General features: G+C 38.4%; 1 protein-coding gene across 1 annotated transcript; it reads left to right on the top strand.

The window, feature by feature from the left end:
* Window positions 1-4,176: 4,176 nt before the first annotated feature.
* Window positions 4,177-7,978, top strand: COX7B (cytochrome c oxidase subunit 7B). Its single transcript, XM_084258432.1, has 3 exons — window positions 4,177-4,250; window positions 6,896-7,020; window positions 7,842-7,978. Exons 1-3 carry the CDS (start codon window positions 4,211-4,213, stop codon window positions 7,917-7,919), a joined length of 243 nt encoding a protein of 80 aa, XP_084114558.1. The 5' UTR covers window positions 4,177-4,210; the 3' UTR covers window positions 7,920-7,978.
* Window positions 7,979-8,647: the final 669 nt, after the last annotated feature.

Consider the following 8,647-nt stretch of genomic DNA (forward strand, 5'->3'; position numbering starts at 1 on the left):
AAAATCCCTGCTACAGTAGAATGCCCACTACTAAATAAATATAGAAGGAATGAGCAAGTTAGAGAATAACCATTTTAGGGTCTCCCTGGTGGCACAGGGTTTAAAGACAGCACTTTCAAGCTATAGCCAGCCACTGCAGCACAAGTTCTATCCCTGGCTGGCCAAGGAGCAACTCACATGGTGCAGCAGACCTCTCCTGCCTCGCCTGCTGCTCCCCTCAGCAGTGCATTTCAGTAGATCTGCCTGTTTTGCTCCCTACTTTCTCTGGTGGATCCTCTCACCCCCCCACCCCGGCACTTCTGGCTTACCCCACAGTTATTGTATGCATAAATAAATAAATCCTTGGGGCCTCCCTAGTATCGCAAGGGGTTAAAACGCAGCACTATGAAGCTATCCGCAGTCACTGCAGCATGAGATTGATCCCCGGCTAGGGAGGTGACCCACATGGCTCAGCAGACCTCTCCTGGCTCTCCCGCTGCTGCCCTTAGCAGTGTATTTCAGTAGATCCACCTGTTCTGCTCCCCACTCTGTCTCTGGTGAACCCACTCACCCTGCCCCCACAACTCTGGCCTACACCCCAGTTCTTGTATGCATAAACAAATAAATCTTTAAAAAAATTTAATCTTGTTCCTCCCTGGTGGCGCAGGGGGTTGAGTGCAGCGCTGTGAAGCTGTCTGCAGCCTCTGCAGTGTCAGTTCGATCCCCTCCGGCCGCGGAACAACCCACATGGTGCTGCAGACCTCTCCTGTCTGGCCACTGCTGCCCTCAGCAGTGTGTCATTCTGCCTGTTCTGTTCCCTGCTCTGTTTCTGGTGAAACCTCTCACCCTCCCGCACATCTGGCCTGTATCCAGGTTCTTATATGCATGAATAAATAAATCTTTTAAAAAATAGTAATAAATTTAGTTTCTGACCCATCTGATGTTATTGTTATCTACCCTTGTATAAATAAAATAAATCTTTAAAAAATTAAATCTTTAAAAAAAAGAAAATAACCATTTTGCAACTTTCATACTAATTATTGATTTAGGTAAACATCATCAATGGATACAATAACTAGTGGGTGAAAGTTTGATAAAGAGCAGGATTTCACAGTCTCAAGGTATTCTTCACATTACATATTAATCACAAAGGGAAAAACAGTAAGTTTCTAATGAGGTGGTCCCCAGGATAAGGGGAAGTTTAGGTTCCCTGCCCCACCCAAGGGAAGGTGGAGCTGAGCTGGAAGAGGAAGCTGGAGAAGAGACTGGGGAAGGAAGAAGAATTGAGAGCCAGAAGGAAACCTGGGGGAGGCATACGAAGTAGAGACATGTGAAGAAACTGTACTTGCTTTTTGCTCTTGAACTGGTTGGAACAGATGTGGGTGAGAGACCAGTGGGGAGGTTAACAATGGCAGCAATGATTTTGCTCTTTTCTTCCAGACTTGTCTATCTTTTTGTGACCCTTTTCTATGGGGACTCCCTGTTACAAGTTTATAGTAGAAATTTATCATTACCAATATTGAGACAATCTAATATTATATGCTTCTTGATAATCTGTGTAAGACACATCAATTACAAAGTATTCTTGCCAGAAGTGCACAAATCGAATCTAATGAGAAAACATCAAGCACACACAATTTGAGGGAACTTTATAAAGCAACTGGCCAGTACTCTTGAAAAATACTACAGAGTGCAGGCAGAAGCTTTCCTGCCCACCTGTGCCTATGGAGGTGTTGTTCTTCACCAACCTTCTTCCTTTGCAAAGCAGTAGCAGCAGATCTATTTCCAAGGCTGCCCACCTGTGACTATGAAGGCCTCTGTTTTAACAAACCTGTCCCTTTCAGGGCAGTTCTTTCTGCCCGCTTGTGTCTGTGCAAGTATCCTTTACTTCTCTTTTTGTAATAAACCTGCCCTTTTGAATATTAAAAAATAGTACAGAGCACAGACTTGTGGAGTCATAAGGTCCATTGCCAGTTCTGTCACTTATAATCTTCTACAAGATTCTGTACCTAACATCTTTCATATGTAAAAAAGTGTGAGAATAAAATTATAGTGAGAAAAAATTAATGCCATGAAAGACAAAGAAATATTAAGAAACTATTCAATTTTATTTTATTTTATTTTTTTTATAGAGGCATGCTTTTATTTATTTATTTATTATATTTGTTTGTTTGTTTTGTTTATACATGCACTGGGTACAGTCAGAAGCGCGGGAGGGTGAGAGAATTCACCAGAGCCAGAGTGGGGAGCAGAGCAGGCAGAAGGACTGAAGTACACTGCTGAGGGGAGTAGCAGGTGGCAGGAGAGGTCTGCGCACCATGTGGGATCCTCCTACGGTGGCCGGGGAGCAGCCGGGGATGCAGAGGCCGTGGGCAGCTTCACAACCCAGCGCTCAACCGCTGCGCCACCGGGGAGGCCCGAAACTATTCAATTTTAAAGGAGACTAACCACAGCCAAATTCAATCCAGGGACATTGTAACAACTAGTTAACTTAGAATATGAATTGTGCTGTATGAATATTAAAGTTTCTGAATTTGATTAACTGTACTGTGATTATGTAAGAGGATATATTACTCTCAGGAAATGAATCCTGAAATATTAATGGTAAAAGCTCATGATATATGCATGTTTTTCTGAAATAGTTCAGATAAAAAATGTGAGTGTGTCTCTCTCTACATACACAGATGTGTAGATATATATCATTATATCTGTATATAGAGATAATAATATATGTAATTAATAATATATCTGTTATAGACATATAATATTATATCAATCTATATATATGTTTATATATATATAGAGAGAGCGAGCTAGAGAGATGGGGAAAATACATGTACCTGGTGGCACAGGGGTTAAAGTCTCAGTGCTATCACGCTATCACCAGCCACTGCAGCATGAGTTCCATCCCCAGCCAGGGAGCTAACCCACATGGTGCAGCAGACCTCTCCTCATTCACTTGCTGCTCCCCCAGCAGTGAATTTCAGTCAGTCTTCCTGTTCTTCTCTTCAGTCTGTCTGTGGTGAATCCTCTCAGGCTACCCCCCTCCTCTGGCCTACACTCCAGCTCTTTCTTTTTTTTTTTTTTTTTTTAAATCTTACACATATTGTATATCTTTTTTTTTTTTAAGATTTATTTATTTATACAAGCACTGGGTACAGTCAGAAGCACGGGAGGTTGAGAGAATTCACCAGAGCCAGAGTGGGGAGCAGAGTAGGCAGAAGGACCGAAGTACACTGCTGAGGGGAGCATCAGGCGGCAGGAGAGGTCTGCGCTCCATGTGGGACCCTCCTCTGGTGGCCTGGGAGCAGTCGGGGATCGGGGATCGAACCGGCGCTGCAGAGGCTGCAGGCAGCTTCGCAACCCAGCGCTCAACCGCTGTGCCACTGGGAAGGCCCTACAGTTCAGTACTTGTATGCATAAATAAGTAAAATAAATCTTGAAAAAAAGAAAATACATGTGTCAAAATATTACCAAGTGATGTACCTTGATAAGGCGCATATAATAGTTCTTCCACCCTACTACCAATATTTTATTATGAAAATATCCAAGTATCCATAAAAAATGAAAAAATTATACTATGAACATCTACTGTCAATATTATACAATTAACAATTTGTTTTCTTTTGCATATATTCATCCACATAGAATTCATCATTTTGTTCTTGTAACTTTTCTCTAAGTATATAATAATTTAAAAATTAAGTGTTGAACAAATTAGTGTGTAGTTACAGACACAGAAATGTTAAAGAAATGAAAAGTTTGGGGGAAACAGAAAGAACTGTCCGCAAGGAGCAAGATACATGCACAAGCCTCTGAAACACTGCCTTGAAGTTGGTGCCCTTTGACAATTGGACCTAAGATCAACATCTCATTTCTCTTCTGTGGAGCCCTAAACAGGCTTCAAGGTCAGGGTCGGAGTGGGCGGGGGGACGAGGTTTGCATCTCTCGTTCTTCAGTAGATACCATTACACGTCATTTTCTTTTAATTTTTTTCCCCTTCACATGTCATTTATAAAGCCTGAAACTACGTTTCCCAAAGGCCTTTAGCTTTCTTTCCTGTAATGAGGATTATAATTTCTATAGGTTTTTACAGATCTCGCGCGATTTCCTCAAATCTCATTAAAGAGCCCAGTCGGGAGCCATTTTGTTTTTCAGAGCTCTTTGCAAGGGTACTAGACGCGTAGTTGCGCCAGCCGCTGCAGTGGCCGCAATTCTCTTCAACTTCAAGATGTTTCCCTTGGCCAAAAACGCACTAAGTCGTCTCCAAGGTGAGCTAAAATTGTGAGCAAGTCATTTCCAGTCACCATGTAGGCATTTGCTCTCGTGCCTTTTTTTTTTTTTTCTCCACTTGCACCTCGACCTTGTAATTCTAAGAGCTAGCGTTAGCTTAACTACCCAGTGTCTCTGTTAAGGTTTCTGGCTCTATTTCTGTTGCCGGGTTATAACTTAGCCCTGCTTTTTTTTTTCCTTTTTAATTCAGTAACCTACGATTTCAGGGAAGGACACGCTTGGTGGATACCTCGTTACTTAATTTCCTAAATTTTAGCTTCGGGAATACAGTTACCCCAAATAGAACAACCTCTCCAATTCCTGCAACGGTAAAGGAAAGAAATTCTAATTCTAGCTCTTCAACTGATTTCATTGCAGGGAGACAACCTCAGTGACAAACTGAAGCTTTTATGTTATTTGTGGGTTATTAACTGACTGAATGTTACCTGCACCAAAAACAGTTGTCGACATTTTTTTGCATATCTAAAAGTTAGATAGATACAGGGAAAATTTAAGATCGGTATTATATATTGAGACTGCATGAGATTAGGGAGAAAATTTCCGTACTTGAGTTGCACGAAGGTGACCTTGAGTAATGTGAGCAGTTTTAAAATGAAAGTAACCTTAAGCAATTGCCATTTAGCTTCTTTAGTCATCCTTTTCTTTTCATTTTACAGTCATTGGATGTATTACTGGACTGTGTTCTAGATACGCAAGCAGCTTTGACAATAATCAAAAACTAGTTGCCTAGCTGCTTTTTCATATTCCTAGAGTCATTTCTATCATCTCTTTCCCCTTGGGCAAATAATTTAACCTCTTGCACCTCATTTTCCTTCTTTGTAAAATAGGGGGTTAGTGTATAATAGTTACCTTATATATAAGATTACAATAGTTGTTAGCTAACTATTTCTTGCTACAAAGGAGCGATCTAATGAAATCTACTTGGGTGACCTGCATGTTCTGGTCGTGAGGTGTAGTATTGTTTGGTAATCTGAATTTCTTTGCCCTAAAGCAGGTAGGGTCTGTACCTCAGGAAAAGGAGTTTTTGTATTTTATTTTAATATGGAAATCATACACATTTTAACTGCTCTAGAATACAGTATATTGTAAAATGTTTGTAAATTTGCTTATCTTGAGCGTGACTAAAAGTGCAAACAAAAACTGCAAATCCCTTAAGAAACCATTAATGGTCAGATAACTATCCTGAAATAATCCATTGTATCTCATAAGCCAGTAATTCTTAAGTGCTAGTGAGTGGGCAGTGTTGCAGTTTCTTTTTTTTTTTTTAATTTTTATTTTATATATATTTTTACATCATTTTTGTACAATGTATGCATCTTCTTTTTTTAAAATTTTTTAAAAGATGTTATTATATTTATACAAGAGCTGGGGTACAGGCCAGATATGCAGGAGGTGAGAGGATTCACCAGAGACAGAGTGGGGAACAGAACAGGCAGACTGACAAACTACACTGCTGAGGGGAACAGGGGGTGTGACAGGAGAGGTTTGCTCCTTATGTGGATTGCTCTGAGGCTGGTGGGGCCTCAGGACAGCTTCACAGCGCTACACTCAACTGCCTGCACCACCAGGGAGGCCCCAATGTGTATGCATTTTCATCTTGGTTATTGTCCCAGTAAAATTCCCCCCTTTTCGATCCTACTTCCTTCTCCCCCCAGTGTTGCAGTTTCTTTCAAGTGCTTTCCATTACATACTTACTACCTTTTGATGTTCTAAAACAGTAAGAATTTTCTACTTTTGAAGAGGAAGAACAAAAAACAGCTGAAAACGTGTTTTTCTTACCTATAGGTGCCTTCCCAGGCCCTCTGTGTGCCTCCAGAGGCAGTTTGAAAACAATTATTTTATTCTTTCTACTAAAATAATAGTAAAAACAAGTTTGAATGCAACTTACCAGCAACACCTCCCTACCAAAAAAAGTGGGCCTCCATCATCCTTTCCAGTTTTATCCTATTAATTGTCTATATACCTATCCTTCAGCCAAACATAAATGATTTTCCAGTACATTAGGCTTGTCTGTCACTCCCTTTTTCCGATTCCTCTTACATCTATATAACCAAATCCTACCTGATATTCAAACTGGTCACTTGAGGTCCTGCTTCCTTGTATTATAATGGTTTGTGTGTTTACATGTCTAATATTTTCCTCTAGAATGGGCTTTACCTGAGGACAGTCTCTGTCTTACTCTTTTTCATATACCCCAATTTTTTTTTTTTTTAGCGTGGTAAAAAAAAAATAGCAAGTTTAGTTTCTGATTTTGGTAATTTTAGGGTCTTAAACATTTTCTATAACTTGAAGTTCATTTTGAGTTAATTTGCTCTTTTATGTTGTTAAGTTGTTGAACACTAAGTAAAGTTGAGTGAAAGTTGAACTCATAAGTATTCAAAGTAGTTCTAGAGGATACATAAATATCAATTTGTAGCAAATGTACTGATTATACTTTGCTTTTAGTTACACTGTATTTAAAAATTGTATCAAACTGCATAATATCACAAAGTTAACTTCCTTAAAAATTGTATCAAACTGCATTATGCCACAAAGTTAACTTCCTTCCTTATTGGCCATATCAATTACATATGTTCTCTTTTCTGATAATAGTTATCCTTCTGTATTCATTTTTTTTTTTAAGTTCGAAACATTCAGCAAATGATGGCAAGACAGAGCCACCAGAAACGGACACCTGATTTCCATGACAAATATGGTAATGCAGTATTAGCTAGTGGAACTGCTTTTTGTGTTGCTGTGTGGACATATGTAAGTACTATTAATTGATAATTTCTATTTTAAATGTTTTTCATTCTCACTTAGCCCATGTACTCAAAATTTTTTCACACATTATAATTTTCTAGTTTGAAGACTTTTCTGATGGATGAGATGTAAAGTGACTTGCTTTCAATTTTTTAGTTTTTTTACATTTTATATTTAACAATTACCATTCAGTGCACTTGATAGTTGAAAGTAGGAGTTTGGAGTTATTACAGATGTATACATTGTGCTCAAAACAAGCACACTTTATTAATAGGCCTTTTAAATTTTTGTTTTGGTCTTTTTGAAATCAGATATATTATTAAAATAAATGTGTGTACTTAACTGGAAGATTAAACAGATGTTGAACTAATGTTTGATCATGGACCCATTTGGAGGTAAATGAAGTGTTTTTTAATGATGCAGGGATATCATGAAAGTGGTCATTGGCAATATTTAAGTAGTTGTGGTTGAGCAAAGCAGTGTTTTGAGGACATAATAAATGTTAACTATAATTAAAAATTAATTTCCTCAGTCTTACTGCCACATTTCAAGTGCTCAATAGCCATACGTGACTAGTGGTTTGCGACTAGTGGCAACTATATTGAACACTACAAATACATAACATTTTCTTTATCTCAGCACTGCTCTAGAGAAATAAGACTGTAATTAGGTTTGGGCTACATGGAGGGTACTATATCCCAGGTGAGTTTCTGTGTTTTTAACCCATAGAGCAGAATACCTTTGTCACTTTCAAGAAGTATGCTCCAAGGGAGAGTGGATTCTGGATGATTAAACATACATAACTGACAGCATTTTAATTCTTACAGACAGCAACACAAATTGGAGTAGAATGGAACCTTTCCCCTGTTGGCAGAGTCACCCCAAAGGAATGGAGAGATCAGTAATCATCCCAGCCGGTGTAACACTGAATTGTTTCAAAATCAACTTATAATTGATGCCAAGTAAAAACACTGTATCCATTAAAATATGGCATTACTAAGGAAATAAAGTACATTTGAAACTTTCATTGTAGGTTTCTTTTTTTCTTTTGTAAATGAAACCAAGCTTGATCACTTTTAATTTAATATTACAGTCAAAAGTATACATCTTCCTAAATAGCCTTTCTTTATCAGACAATATAAAAGAAAAATTTGTCTGTCACTTCAAAGTCAAATCTACTAGGCTGAAAGTTTAGTTTATGAATAACAGATCACCATTATTTTAGGTTATCTGAGCAGATAATTTAGTGTCCAGGTCTTGCTTATTATACCTACTGCTTTCTACTTTTCATTTATGTTCATATTTGGAATTGCCACTACTAAGCCCTTTTCACTCCTGCCAAGAGAAGTTAAGCTGTCATTAGACCCAAGGGAAGAGAAGTTCTATCAAATGAACTAGAATGTCTGAAGGCTGGCCAGACTCCTTGATTCCCTTGGCACATTTATCTTAACTAGAGTTTTTGGTTTTTTAACGTATTTATTTGGGATGCTTATATTGTTATTAATGAAAAAAATCTGCTGAATATAGTTTATTTTCACTTACAGATTTCTCCTACTATCTGAAGGAATTTTTGGGGTCTGGGAACACTTACCACTTATTTATATGGAAGAAAAATTTGAGTGTTCGCAGAACC

Source organism: Talpa europaea (assembly GCF_964194135.1).
Source record: "Talpa europaea genome assembly, chromosome: X".
In the NCBI taxonomy this organism is placed as follows: Eukaryota; Metazoa; Chordata; class Mammalia; order Eulipotyphla; family Talpidae; genus Talpa; species Talpa europaea.

Coding starts and splice junctions, on each gene's coding strand:
- COX7B (XM_084258432.1), top strand. CDS start 4,211: ATGTTTCCCTTGGCCAAAAACGCACTAAGTCGTCTCCAAG. Junction 4,251..6,895: donor CGCACTAAGTCGTCTCCAAG/GTGAGCTAAAAT, acceptor TTTTTTTTTAAG/TTCGAAACATTCAGCAAATG. Junction 7,021..7,841: donor GTGTTGCTGTGTGGACATAT/GTAAGTACTATT, acceptor TAATTCTTACAG/ACAGCAACACAAATTGGAGT.